The 13224-nt window shown below is 37.7% G+C and overlaps 5 protein-coding genes across 6 annotated transcripts in view; 3 read left to right on the top strand and 2 right to left on the bottom strand.

The window, feature by feature from the left end:
* Positions 1-1824, top strand: part of LOC104740459 — a 7900-nt gene extending 6076 nt beyond the window's left edge. The window contains exons 1-4 of one of the 2 annotated variants that reach the window (XM_010461073.2): positions 300-552; positions 876-1121; positions 1208-1289; positions 1396-1824. In XM_010461073.2, the coding sequence (XP_010459375.1) occupies positions 335-552; positions 876-1121; positions 1208-1289; positions 1396-1731 (882 nt within the window). In that variant the 5' untranslated portion in view covers positions 300-334 and the 3' untranslated portion in view covers positions 1732-1824. Of the gene's footprint in view, positions 1-299; positions 553-875; positions 1122-1207; positions 1290-1395 lie in introns of those variants that run through there. The other variant, XM_010461066.2, reaches the window with a different exon arrangement.
* LOC104740451 (CASP-like protein 4A2) lies at positions 2572-4204 on the top strand. The gene is made up of 3 exons (XM_010461054.2): positions 2572-3573; positions 3663-3798; positions 3877-4204. The coding sequence occupies exons 1-3, from the start codon at positions 2978-2980 to the stop codon at positions 4069-4071; spliced, it is 927 nt and encodes a 308-aa protein (XP_010459356.1). The 5' UTR covers positions 2572-2977; the 3' UTR covers positions 4072-4204.
* On the bottom strand, positions 4197-7776 carry LOC104740444 (peroxisomal membrane protein PEX14). Its single transcript, XM_010461044.2, has 12 exons — positions 7517-7776; positions 7088-7329; positions 6950-6989; positions 6682-6860; positions 6110-6299; positions 5893-5982; positions 5658-5731; positions 5368-5413; positions 5209-5279; positions 5049-5093; positions 4889-4957; positions 4197-4761 (listed from the first exon to the last, which is right to left on the bottom strand). The coding sequence occupies exons 1-12, from the start codon at positions 7587-7589 to the stop codon at positions 4345-4347; spliced, it is 1536 nt and encodes a 511-aa protein (XP_010459346.1). The 5' UTR covers positions 7590-7776; the 3' UTR covers positions 4197-4344.
* On the top strand, positions 8729-11780 carry LOC104740436 (1-deoxy-D-xylulose 5-phosphate reductoisomerase, chloroplastic). Its single transcript, XM_010461033.2, has 12 exons — positions 8729-8898; positions 9063-9262; positions 9459-9545; positions 9756-9881; positions 9969-10031; positions 10129-10278; positions 10384-10451; positions 10551-10665; positions 10743-10847; positions 10937-11049; positions 11196-11342; positions 11423-11780. The coding sequence occupies exons 1-12, from the start codon at positions 8802-8804 to the stop codon at positions 11589-11591; spliced, it is 1440 nt and encodes a 479-aa protein (XP_010459335.1). The 5' UTR covers positions 8729-8801; the 3' UTR covers positions 11592-11780.
* On the bottom strand, positions 11898-12911 carry LOC109127151 (E3 ubiquitin-protein ligase SINA-like 11). The gene is made up of 2 exons (XM_019231442.1): positions 12709-12911; positions 11898-12569 (listed from the first exon to the last, which is right to left on the bottom strand). Exons 1-2 carry the CDS (start codon positions 12838-12840, stop codon positions 11898-11900), a joined length of 804 nt encoding a protein of 267 aa, XP_019086987.1. The 5' UTR covers positions 12841-12911.

The raw sequence follows: 13224 nt of genomic DNA, 5'->3' as shown, positions 1-13224 counted from the left end.
GTTTAATAGAATTTACTTTATAACATTGTTTCTCGAAACTGTAAGACGATTTGATGTTAATAAGAACAGAGTAATAAACAGAGCTTCTCTCTTCTCTTGTTATAGGTGTTTGTTTAGTAAAACTGAACCTGATATGAATAAACCTGATATCAGGGGTAAAATTGTCATTTCTATCCAAGACTATTCCAATGTGGTTAGTTACCGGTTTACTCGATTCAAATTCAGAAACGAACCAATTATCAAAACCGGAATGTGCGGTTCACAATTGTGGCTTTGTTTTGTATCCCTTAAAACACGGAGGACCAGAGATACCGTTTGAGATGACGATTAAATTATGTTATCATCATCGCCGGCGGTCATCACCGCCGCACATCCACCTCCGTCGTCAGAAACGTACCAAATTCCTCTATCCTCGCCGTCGCCGCAGATTATTACCCGCCGAGACCTGTTCAAGACTCTCTCCGTATGTATCGCCACACCATCATCACTCACCGTCGCACCAGCCAACGCACGCGGCCTCTTTCAAATGCCGCCTCTCCGTCTCTCTAATCGGTAATTCACTTTTTTCGAAAACCCTAATTTTTGAGTTTCTATGTATATACAACAATGTGTATTTTGTATCTTCGCTATTTTGCTTAGCACTAAGTTAGAGTTTGATAGATTTTAAGTTTTGGAAGTGTAATTAGCTTTGAAGGCTATTGTGAAGGTGTTGTGTTTTGGTCAGATTCCAAATTTGTTTTCACATTGAATAGTGAAGAGTTGATCCAGGCTCCTGATTCTGTTTCTTGAGAAGATCAACTGACTCTGATTTGAATCATATCTATCTAATCCTTGTGAGCTAAGAAACCATGTGTGTGTTTTTTTCTTGAATCAAGTTATTACCTTGTGAGGGCTGGGGAATCTGATTACGAAAGCTTAGGGATCATCAACACAAACCCGGTGGCCAAAACATCGGTTGATAGTGGATTATCAGATAAAGGTAAGAAGCAGACTGTGAGAGCTGCGTTACAGTTAAAGGCAATGGGAGCTTGTGATCGAAACTGTTGGCTTTGGCCTTCCATTACACAGAGAGCTTATCAGGCTGCTGAAATCATTGCCTCCATCAATGGGATTAGTCGCAGGTACTATATAGTTCCATTAGATGTTACTCTTTTTCAAGTGAGGTAATATTAAAAAGTGTGTTTTTTTGTTTCTTTGGTTTTTGCAGCTATATAGTTCCCGAATATAGCTTCCTAGATGCTCGTGGTTTAGGAGCTTACGAAGGCAAGAAGCTAGATTCCATTTCAGAAGTAAGATTCAACAATTTCATCACATTTTAAACATGTAAATGAGACTATAAGAAACAAAAGCTAGCTAGGGTTGAAGAATATTAAGGTTTCACCTTCTCTGCTGCAGGTGTATGCATTGGACTCGATATCGATGAAGACAAAACCTCCTCCTATAAGCGATGGTACGCCTAACGAGAGTGTTTCAGATGTATTCGTTCGTGTGACGCAGCTCATGTCTATTCTCGAGACTCAATACTCAGAGGACACGGTCGTCATTGTTTCGCCTGATTCAGACAACTTATCTGTCTTACAAGCTGGTATTCAAGGTCTCGACCTTCGAAGGCACTCGGAGTTGTATTTTGGACCAGGAGAAGTAAGATTGTTAGATGCAAACAGCGTTCCTGTGTACAAGCAACCTGCTTCTGCTGTATATAAATGCACAAACCCACCAAACTGTGACTAATGTAAGTTTGGTTCTATTGGTTCTACAAGTCAATATACACTTGAACAGTTAAACATACATTGCGGCAAAGATATATGCAGTGGAATATTGAGATTTTAGTGAAATAAACAATTACATACACTTTTTCGAACAAAACAATTACTAAGAAACAAAAAAATTTCAAGTAACTTAACAAGCGTAGTTTACTATAGATTTCTTATCTTAAGTGTTCAAGTGGTTCTCAAGCTTAGAGTTTACATCAACAAGTCCAAGACGCGCGCAAACAACCACAATTTCTCTCTTCTAAAAATCTTATCTTCCCTCAAAACTCACGAAGTTTTATTTAGTTATTTTCAGGATCGTTTATATCGGAAGGAAAAGTAAGTAATCTAAAAAAGTGTTGTGACGATGGATTTTGAAAGAATCATTTGGTAAAGACATTTTAAAAACAAAGAAAAGGCAAAATAAATAGGAGTGGGTGGTTGCTTTGTGCTTTAAACAAAGAACAAAAGGCAAAAAATTGCTTTTGATATTTTTTTTTTAACTTTAATTTAACTATTATTAATCTAAAGATAGAAGACATTTGATTCAAAAGGGGAATGCTCAAAAAACTATAAAAGATTTGACACGATTGAAATCAAAATACATATTTGATAGTGATATTCTTTATGTGTTTTTCTTAGACTACCTTTAACTTTTGTACTCATTTTTATTCAGAGTATTATTATTGGCTTATCTTTTTGATTTGTAAATTATGCCAAAAAATAAAAAAAATGGAATCATTCCTCAAAAATATGTATCCTATGGATGGTGAAAACTGAAAAGAGCAAATAAAAATCAAACAAACACACAAAAATCAATAAAACATCTTATGATTACGTCATAAACTAACGCGGTACAAAATCATTGGTTGATAACACCTAGGTGCACAAGAACATGCGTCACACTGGATCATTCAATATGCGTTATAAGCTGACGTGTCGTAACATCAATGGTTACAAAATATCTAGGTGCAGGTACAAATAGACATGCGTCACACTGGATTATTCTCGGGTTTTAATTCTCCACGAAGAAATCTAAAAAGTGAGTCTCTCTTCTCTTCTCTCTTCTATTGCCGGGAAAAACAAAAGAAATTAAAGTTTCTTTTTCCTCCTCTTCCCTTCACTTTCTCTCTCACACTAACCATAACAAACACACAAAAGCTCTCTGCAATCAAAAAAAAAAAAAATTCAAATTCCGAGATCGGAGAACTAACCGAATCGAACCGATGAAGATGAAGCGAACCGTGTCATCGAACTCAGAAGCGTATAGTTACAACGAGTCACCACACTCTCCTCTTAGATTTCATTCTCCGTTATCAGATGCCGGAGATTTACCGGAAAGCCGTTACGTTTCTCCTGAAGGATCTCCGTTCAAAATCGAGAATCCTCCTAAGTCGGCGGCGGCGACGGTATCCGACGGTAACAAGTTCAATCAATTCTCGCCTCTTCCTTCTCCGATTCCACCACCACCTCCTCCTCAGTATCCGCCGCCGCGACGACAACAACAACATCAGAGGAATACGAGAGCGCCGATTAATTCTTCTTCGGATAAGTCTCCTTCGTCTATGGTAGTGTTTAATCGCTGGGTTAGAGAAGATAATGGTACTACACAGACTACAACTAGGAAGGTTGACGGCGGAGAATTGGGAACGACGACGGCGACGACGGTGAACAGAGCAAGAAGAGACGAGTTAGTTAGTGTGACGGCGCTAGGGTTTAGAATTACCGAAGTGATTTTGTGTGTGATTTCGTTTTCGATCATGGCCGCTGATAAAACTCAAGGTTGGAGCGGCGATTCTTATGATCGCTACAAAGAGTACAGGTCTCTCTCTCTGTTCTTCTTCACTACTTTACAAAATTGAAATCATGAATCAGATCATGATCAACATAAACCTTGTTTTGTTTTTGCAGGTATTGTTTGGCTGTGAACGTTATAGGATTCGTTTACTCTGCGTTTGAAGCTTGTGACGCTGCTTGCTACATCGCCAAAGAGAGTTATATGATAAACTGTGGATTCCACGACTTGTTTGTTTTCTCCATGGATCAAGTGAGTGTTTTGCTTTAAAACATTTAGCAATTTGTGTTGATGGATTTCTAATGAATGACTTGTTCTGATGATTTATAGCTTGTTGCATATCTTCTAATGTCGGCGTCTTCATGTGCTGCGACTCGAGTTGATGATTGGGTTTCTAATTGGGGCAAAGACGAGTTTACTCAGATGGCAACCGCTTCCATCGCTGTTTCCTTCTTAGCTTTTGGAGCGTTTGCCGTCAGCGCTTTGATTTCTTCTTACAGGCTCTTCAATCACGCTTCCTCCTAGTTGTGCCTGGAACCAAATGTTACTCTATATCATCTATGTACAGTCTCTCTTATAGCTTAGAATGGTAATGTGTGATACAAGATTACAAGTTTTAATATATATGAAAATAAAGGCAAGCGAAGCAATCATCGAATGACTGAGTTTTACTTGTGTAGCAAGATATATATTATTTAATGACGGTAGGTGACTAGGTGGTGATAACTCCCAAGACCTAAATGTGTGTTTTCATACAAGCAAACCTCATAAAGTATCAAGCGAAGCTAATTATTGTTTTTAATTTCCTTCTGGGATGATATGTTGCTGTTCTGATTCTTCTTGTATCTCTGTGATCTGGATACTTTCTGATCCATCACCACCAGATTCAGAGAACTTAGTGATCTTCTGTAACTCATCGCTCACACCTGTCTGGTCATCACTAGCAGCTGCTTCTTGATCCATCTTAGGTAGTGGCTTAGGACGGCGAATGGCCTCAGCTGCTTCTGCCATGACAACTGGAGGTGGTTGTGGAGGTACCCATGACCGTTGCCTCTGGAAAGCTGCTGGTTCCATTGTACTTGTTTCATTCTGGTTAGCGGTAAAACGTGCTGCTGTTGTTGTCTCGTAGCCGAAATCCGTGGATCTAGGGTTTTTTTGTTGCCACCATTGACCATTTGAACTCTCGTCTTGCTGTGCTTGACTATTGTCCCATGGCTGATAACAAGAGAGAACACGAGTTTAAGAGATCTTGATAATAAGTTCCGTTCCACACATTTGACCAAGATTCATTACAAAGAAATCTAGCTCTAAATTAACATTCAGGGACATTTTCAGTTTGTACCTTAGATTTGGGAGCTATGCGTGGATTTGATAGTGGTTGGTTCGGATTGGGCGGCATGTCATTAATTTCCTGTAGATTTTAAGTGCAACAAGTTTGTCACAACAAAAATTTATGGTTAGTCTAAAAAAGGTGCGAAAAAGGATTGTAGCTGTCAGCTTACCCGAATGTTTGAAGGCTTCTCTCCTCTCTGGATCATAGACATTATCTGCAGCATCACCAATAATCAACTAAATGTTACAAAGATTATTAGGAATTCAAAGGATAAGATCCATTATAAATCCATGTTTCTACAACGAACTTAGAAGATTTCAGAACATTACATCCATGTATGACTTTGGATGAGGGGGCCCAGAAGAATCAGCTGGAGGCGCAGGAGGAGATGCAGATCGTGCTGTATTATCCATTAGTTAGAAAGAATAATCTAACCAAAAACAATAAACCGTAATGCAGATTGATATAGAAAGAGTAAGAGAGAGAACCTGAACGTGTGTCATAATCAACATTGCTGCCATTTGTATAGGGTTTCTGCATCACATATCAACGTTCCTAATGTTACAAAAAGCATTATGATACGTAATTCTATTAGTTAATTATCAAGTTCAAGTTGATGCGGTTTTGCCATGGGGTTTACATCAGACTATTTAGATCTATCAGCAATCAGGGAGGAAGTAAAACTGTTCTCCTTTGGGGTGCTTTTGGGTTTTCTTTGTGTTTGTAATCCCCTAATCTATGAATCAAAGTTTCATCAAACCAAAACCTTAGAACTCACCCTTGCTGCAGTGACTGAAGCATTATAAACCTCTTGATCAGCTGAATAAATCCTTGGAATGTTGCTGGATTGTCCTGAAAGTAAAAACAGAGAAATAGGAGAATACTCTTTAGATCAAGAAGCTTTAACAATGGTTCTTAAGATCAACCAAAACATTAGGTAACTAGACCCTCAATGAATCCTGATAAGACTTGTTCAAACTTAAATTGTATGAATACTGAGACTTAATACTTACCTTCGAGCTTACGGATATTATTGCTTAATGACTTCATTTCTTGTACTTGGACACCTAACAGGTGCGTTAAGTCCTCAAAATATTTCCTCTCTGAGAAGAAGCCATGTACAGATTTGAATTTAGAGGAAAAGAAGGAACATGCAATAAAAGTCCAGAAATGGTCACGTTAAAAAGAGAGAAACTCTGTCTACATTATAAACTGCAGAAACACATCTACCTTCATTCTTTGTGATCATCATTTCCTGACTAACCCTGGCTACATCAGAAGCAGCGGCAGAAGCAGCTTTGGCTGCAGCTACTGCTTCTTCAGCTAAGCTAGGTTTAGCATCAGCTTTCTTCAGAGGGTCAGCTTCTTCTTCCAACATAATTCTTTGGACCCAGGATTTAAATCTGGGTATGAGAGATTTCTGTAACAAACAAATCTCACTTAATAAAGAATTTGATTGTGTAGAAGGAGACTTATACTATAAAGTTGCATAGCGTTAAAACACATTAGCGTTAAAACACATCTAGCAATCAGTAAAAAAGGTACAGTAACAAGTTTCTGACACCCTAACAAACTCTTACGGGGATTGTTTTCATCAAAGTTCTTGGCAACTATATTCTGGTGCTCTAGTTGAAACAGAGAGTGTGAGAGTTATGCAATTCATTACTTAAGCTAAAAACAATGAATTCCTATATAGTTTGCTTCCATTTCATTAATGGCCTAACCATCAGCAATTTACTCGATGTACTAAGTAAATTCATAACATAACACACTGCATATAAATGAAGTAAGGTTGACGATACCTTAATAAAAACAGCTGTTCCGGCACCAGAAGCTGCTAGTACACCAACAGCAAGAATAGCATGGTACCAGCGAAACCGAGAGAGAAAAGCTGCCTGAGGAGTCACAACGAGTGGAGCAGGAGCAGCTACCACAGACTGCATAGCTTGTGGCTGAACAGTTGACACAGCTTGCTGTCCATCTGCTTGTAAGAAAACATAACAATTAGCTTCCAGTATAGTAAATCATCATAGGAACAACCAAACAAATACATGTCCTCGCTTAGTTTACCTTGACTTGTAACAGTAGTCTGCGAGCTTGGTGGTGGATCCTATGAAAACAGATTAAACACAGATGTAAGCTATTGAAACAAGGAGAGGGATGAGAGTTCCAAAAACAAAGAAGAAAGGAAAGGAGGAAGGTGTTTACAGGAACACGGCGAAATGCTTCGTCAATCTCTTCTTTAGTGAGACCTTTCCTCTCAAGAAAAGATCTTCTATGAATAACAGGAGATCCCCTAACTCTCGGATGCGAAAGGAACTTGATAGCGTTCTGAATTTGATCCTCCCGTATTGGTTCTGAATTCTTAAACACAGATGTTGGAGGATCCTGCTTAAATGTTTCTTGAGCTATGGTAGCTTGCTGAACCTCATTAGCAGGCTTTGCAGCCTCTGTAACAACACAGTTATGCACAAGAACATTAGTAAAAATCCTACGATGTATTACACTAAATGATTCTCAATTATAGATGGAATTAAACATTCATAACTAATAGTTCAATAAAACCCCATAACTATGCAATCGTAATAGTTCCTGAACCCAGAAAAAAAAAAAGAAGGTTAAAGAAATAAATTGAACCTGAAATCTGGGATTTATCATCGGCGGGAGCGGGAAAATCGGAAGGAGCTGGTGGTTGCTGATGAGTTGCCATAGCAGCTCACCAACCTTGGAACAATCCAAGCGGCAAAAGAGAGTATTGATAGGGGAGAACGATGAAGATGATGAGAGAGTAAAATCAGGTTTTGCTCAAATCGAGGCGTAGAGAGGAGTTTTTTCTTTTTTCGTGTTTTGGTGACTGCGTGTGTATCTGTGTGGTGGTCACACGAAGAGGAGATAATATGGCGTCGTCTGATTTTTTTTTTTAATCTTTTTCTTTTGTGCTCTATCTTTTTGGGCCTTAAGGGCCCATTGTCTATAAGAAATACTAAAATTGTCCAACATAAAAAACGAGTGGATTGATTTAGTTTAGTTACTCTTACTAAGTTCAATATAATGTGACAATGTGCACGTCCAACGAACTAGAACCTTTTCGCTCATGTTTTATCCCAACAGGAGCACCTAAATTTCTACATATTCCGCCTTAATTGTGATCATGACTACAAATAAAGTGTGTATATTATAGATGCTGTTGTATGGGCAAGTGTAATCGCATTCGAGGTTGGGCAAGGGCATAGACAAAAAGTTGCATTCCCTTTCATGACTTGACACTTTTCCGTAGGAGAAACTCTAGCTCCTTGCAACTTAACTCAGCATTTCCACATGGAACGACGGCTGCTTCAAGAACCTGTTTGACATGATTGCTTATACATGTCAAGAACTAAACTAAATTTGACATGTGGATTTGTAATTTTCTTACAGCATGTAACATGTTTAGTCAACCATATATAATTATAAACATGTCAAGATCCAAAATTAATTATACTACATGTCAAGAATCAACATAAACTAAAATTTAACATGTGGGTTTGTAATTTTGTTATAGCATAGCATGTAACATGTTAGTCAAACATATTTAATTTCATATAATAAGATATTCATATATTGTCAATATAGCCATTTTATCAATTACCACACTTAAAATTAAAATTTTCAAAATTATGAAAACCATAAAAAATCTCTTTCATAAATTAATATTTATTAGCCAAAAAAAAATTAATATGCTCCACAAAATCTTTAAAAGATAATGTGAAAGTCTAGTACCATATAAATTACGTGATATTCAGATATTATTTTTCTTTTTCTGTGATTCATCTCTCTCTCGGCTCACTATAAAGTCTCTGATTCCTTTTTTTTCTTTCTCTCATAATCGAGAGTACGCGCGGTTCTCTAGAAAATATTCGATTTTTTTTTAATAGAGACTGATATGATGATGACTCTTAACTCAATACCTCCCTCTGAATCCTTTGCTCTTTCTTTCTTGGATACCTCCTCCAGGTTCAATCTAACCCCTAAACTCCCAGGTTCAATCTTCCTCTCCTCTTCTCTCGTTACTTTGTCAACTCTCAAATCTATTAAAGTTTCATACTTTCATTAGTTTTACTTTGGCTCGTCTGAGTATTGAATGATCCGTATCCAGTTTAGCTTCGAGAGTTTAAAATTTTTACATCTTTGGAGTGTTTCACAGGTGGATTTAGTTCGAGGAAGAGGAATCAAGGGAGAGGGTTTGGAAAAGGAGTCAAGTGTTCAGTCAAAGTGCAGCAGCAATCTTCTCCTCCTCCTCCAGCCTGGCCTGGGAGAGCTGTTCCTCCTGAGACACCTCGTCAATCTTGGGATGGACCAAAACCTATCTCCATCGTTGGATCTACTGGTTCTATTGGCACTCAGGTTTTTTTTTTTAATCTGTTTCTTGGTTTCTTCTTACTCTTTGCCAGATGAGTTTAGTTCCTTGAAGTTTGATTAAGGCATGATTGTCCAATTATTGAGTAGAAATTGTGTTGTTGTTTTTTTAGTTTGCGATCAGCATGTTACTGAGTTATTTGTTGCATCATTTTTATGGGGATAAGAACTTTCATTTTTGCAGACATTGGGTATCGTGGCTGAGAATCCTGACAAATTTAGAGTTGTGGCTCTAGCTGCTGGTTCCAATTTTACTCTCCTTGCTGATCAGGTAAATTTTTTACTCAAGTGGTGACTTACAGCTCCAATTCCTCGTTCAGACCACTTGGTAATCTGTATTATATCTCAAGTCAATGATAGTAGATAATAATATACTGTAAACTAATAGTATAGCAGGTTCTTGCTTAGTTTTATTTGTCTTCAGTGATCTCGAGAAAAAGTCTACATTATGTTTCTTTTACCCTCTTTTGAATGGTGGCAGGTAAGGAAATTTAAACCTGCGTTGGTTGCTCTTAGAAACGAGTCATTGATCGGTGAGCTTAAAGAAGCATTAGCGGATTTGGACTACAAACCTGAGATTATTCCAGGGGAGCAAGGAGTGATTGAGGTTAGTGCATTTGTTTGTTTTGAATGTAGTGTAGATTTTTTCACAAATTTTTATCATCATTGAGTTCTTACTTATGTTCATCAACAGGTTGGTCGACACCCTGAAGCTGTAACTCTTGTTACCGGAATAGTAGGTTGTGCAGGACTAAAGGTATATTCTCTAGTTCTTTGTTACTAAAACTAGATTGAAAGAATATGAAAAAAGAAAGTTAGAGATGATAAAACCATATTGTTTGTTTTTACTGCAGCCTACGGTTGCTGCAATCGAAGCAGGAAAGGACATTGCTCTTGCAAACAAGGAGACATTAATCGCAGGTGGTCCATTCGTGCTTCCGCTTGCCAACAAACATAAAGTTAAGATTCTTCCGGCAGATTCAGAACATTCTGCTATATTTCAGGTATCATAATTCACATAAAAATTTTAAGGCACCTCTACTTTCATATTGAGTTAAGTTTTGGTCACGATGCAATTTGAGTGAAAACTCTTCTTTTATGGTCTCTAGTGTATTCAAGGTTTGCCTGAAGGCGGTCTGCGCAAGATAATCTTGACTGCATCTGGTGGATCTTTTAGGTTTGTTTCAATATTCTTCTCTCTGCATATATAGATTTTTTGTTTTCTTTCTCAATTCTCATTTGCTTAATTGAAAATGTTAATTGGATTTTGAAATAGGGATTGGCCTGTTGAAAAGCTGAAGGAAGTTACAGTAGCTGAATCGTTGAATCATCCAATCTGGACGTCCATGGGAAAGAAAGTCACTATAGACTCAGCTACGCTTTTCAACAAGGTTAAGATCATTTTCTCTGATTTTTAAAAGTACCTTTTTGATCAAGGTAGATAAATTTCTTGATTTCTTGGAAACAGGGTCTTGAGGTCATTGAAGCACATTATTTGTTTGGAGCTGAGTATGACGATATAGAGATTGTCATTCATCCTCAAAGTATCATACACTCCATGATTGAAACAGAGGTCTTGCTTGCCTGACAACTAAATTAACTGCATTTTTTTTGTCTTTCCGGTAAAAATCTGTCTCGCATGTGTTTTGTCTTGTTCCACAGGATTCATCTGTAATTGCTCAATTGGGTTGGCCTGATATGCGTATACCGATTCTCTACACCTTGTCATGGCCCGATAGAGTTCCAACTTCTTATCCAAGACTTGACTATTGCAAGTAAGCAAACCACACATATATATATACTCTCTGAAGTGTGGAGCTAAGCTTATTTGGAGATTTTAATGACCACCAAGAAAAATTCCCTAATCTAGTTCAGTTTGGTTTTATATAAATTGAACTGAAACTGAATCGGTTATTGGCAGACTTGGTTCGTTGACTTTCAAGAAGCCAGACAATGTGAAATACCCATCCATGGATATTGCTTATGCTACTGGACGAGCTGGAGGCACAATGACTGGAGTTCTCAGTGCCGCCAATGAGAAAGCCGTTGAAATGTTCATTGATGAAAAGTAAGAGTTCTTTAGGCATCTCAAACGAAATTCTTGAAATGAATCAAGAATGACTTTTATATTCTTACTTTTGTTTACAGGATAAGCTATTTGGATATCTTCAAGGTTGTGGAGTTAACATGCGATAAACATCGTAACGAGTTGGTAACATCACCTTCTCTTGAAGAGATTCTTCACTATGACTCGTGGGCGCGTGAATACGCGGCAACGGTGCAGATTTCTTCTGGTGCGGGTTCAGTTCTTGCCTGACAAATTGGTTGTTTGAAGAACATCAGTGGAAGTGATTTGAAAAAAATGTGGGAACAAGATTAGTGTATATAATGGGTTAGTATTACTTAATAGCGCTTGTGGGAGGATTATGAATTGTGTATATATATAACTAATGTATCTGTGATCCGAACAAGCCAAATCAATAAAGCCTCCCGTTTAAAATAAAAATCTTGTACTACTACTACAAAGTACAAACAAGGTCTTACATAGATAACTATAGTATATATTTTGAAACAACCATGAAATTGAACGTCTCTTAAGTCTTAACGGCAAACCAAAAAATATCTAAACCCACTCTCCGTCGAACATCACGATGGAAAGACTCATCTCCAACATTTCACCACACAATAAACTGTTAGGAAAAAATATGTAACTCTCTTCGGGGATTTGAGAACTCACTTCAAGAAACATCTTCATTTCTGGCGATTTGTAAGCAAGCGTGTGTCCATCAACACTAGAGGAAAGCCAGTACGAAATCTTCTCTTTTGGAGTTAATGATGCAATACTTCGAAGAGTAATATAAACACCATGTCTCTCCTTGAAACACTGAACCACAAATAATAGTTTCTCCATATCTTCATATAGAACTAAAACCTTCTCGTTGATGTTTATCCGAACAAGGGCAGACGAACGAAAGGAACAAGTCATGTTTTCGTAAAGATGGCTAGAAATATAGTGACTGTAGATGCTGGTGTATGAGCCAATGTAATTGCAATCGAGGTTAGGGCAAGAGCATTGAGAGTAGTTGCATTCCTTTTCATGACTTGACACTTTCCCATAAGAGAAAGTATTTGGGCAACCAATATCAGCATTTCGACAAGGAACAAAGGCTGCTTCAAGAACCTTCTCCATTGGGAAGCATCGTTTACTACCAATGGGTAAATCACACCCAGGACCAGGGCACTTGTTACTCACTTTGGCTAAGCATAAACTGCAAACTAGATGTCCATCATCACACTGATGATATGCAAAAAAACAAAGATCTAATGAGTTAGAATCAAATTAAAAATTAAAACCTTATTCGGTATAAGAATACCCAACAAAAAGAAATCAAAACCACATGAAACAAAATCAAATGCACGATTCGAAACATAACCTGGAAGGTAGGAACTGTGAGCGGCTCGAAGAAAACAGGACAATCAAGAACATCAAGATCCGACAACTTCGCCAATCGTGTTTCATTCTCTGTACGTTGCCTCTTTGGCGAGTGAATGTTGTAAACCTCCATTATCAATTACTATAAGGTTATCAAATTTGGTTTACTAGCCTTCACATATAAATAGAAGAGATGACTAAACCCTAATTATGTGTGTTTTGTCTTCCCAATAGTTAACGCATTGATGATTTGATTCAGGATCCGATTTCCAAAGAGTTAAAAGAAAAAGTTACATGCAAACATCATGACTTGGGATGGAATACGAAGAGTTTGATGGGATGAAACAAGTAAACTACAAACTACACGTAAATTAAGTTAACGTTCTTGCATTCTGTGTTGCCAAGTGTCAATTAACGCCTTCAGACTTACTATTAGCATTAATGATTAGTTGATTACTGACTCATCTACCATTATCTCTGTATCCACGAAAACACTACTGTAAATGCGAGAGAGAGT

This window comes from Camelina sativa, chromosome 2 (assembly GCF_000633955.1).
Source record: "Camelina sativa cultivar DH55 chromosome 2, Cs, whole genome shotgun sequence".
In the NCBI taxonomy this organism is placed as follows: domain Eukaryota; kingdom Viridiplantae; phylum Streptophyta; class Magnoliopsida; order Brassicales; family Brassicaceae; genus Camelina; species Camelina sativa.
The sequence above is the reverse complement of the archived record's forward strand: the minus strand, read 5'-3'. Positions and strand labels throughout refer to the sequence as shown.

Coding starts and splice junctions, on each gene's coding strand:
- LOC104740451 (XM_010461054.2), top strand. CDS start 2,978: ATGAAGATGAAGCGAACCGTGTCATCGAACTCAGAAGCGTATAGTTAC. Junction 3,574..3,662: donor GATCGCTACAAAGAGTACAG/GTCTCTCTCTCT, acceptor TTGTTTTTGCAG/GTATTGTTTGGCTGTGAACG. Junction 3,799..3,876: donor TTGTTTTCTCCATGGATCAA/GTGAGTGTTTTG, acceptor GATGATTTATAG/CTTGTTGCATATCTTCTAAT.
- LOC104740436 (XM_010461033.2), top strand. CDS start 8,802: ATGATGATGACTCTTAACTCAATACCTCCCTCTGAATCCTTTGCTCTT. Junction 10,032..10,128: donor TAGGTTGTGCAGGACTAAAG/GTATATTCTCTA, acceptor TTTTTACTGCAG/CCTACGGTTGCTGCAATCGA. Junction 11,050..11,195: donor CCAAGACTTGACTATTGCAA/GTAAGCAAACCA, acceptor GGTTATTGGCAG/ACTTGGTTCGTTGACTTTCA.
- LOC109127151 (XM_019231442.1), bottom strand. CDS start 12,840: ATGGAGGTTTACAACATTCACTCGCCAAAGAGGCAACGTACAGAGAAT. Junction 12,570..12,708: donor TCACAGTTCCTACCTTCCAG/GTTATGTTTCGA, acceptor GCATATCATCAG/TGTGATGATGGACATCTAGT.
- LOC104740444 (XM_010461044.2), bottom strand. CDS start 7,589: ATGGCAACTCATCAGCAACCACCAGCTCCTTCCGATTTTCCCGCTCCC. Junction 7,330..7,516: donor TGATAAATCCCAGATTTCAG/GTTCAATTTATT, acceptor GTGTTGTTACAG/AGGCTGCAAAGCCTGCTAAT. Junction 6,861..6,949: donor GACTACTGTTACAAGTCAAG/GTAAACTAAGCG, acceptor TCTTACAAGCAG/ATGGACAGCAAGCTGTGTCA.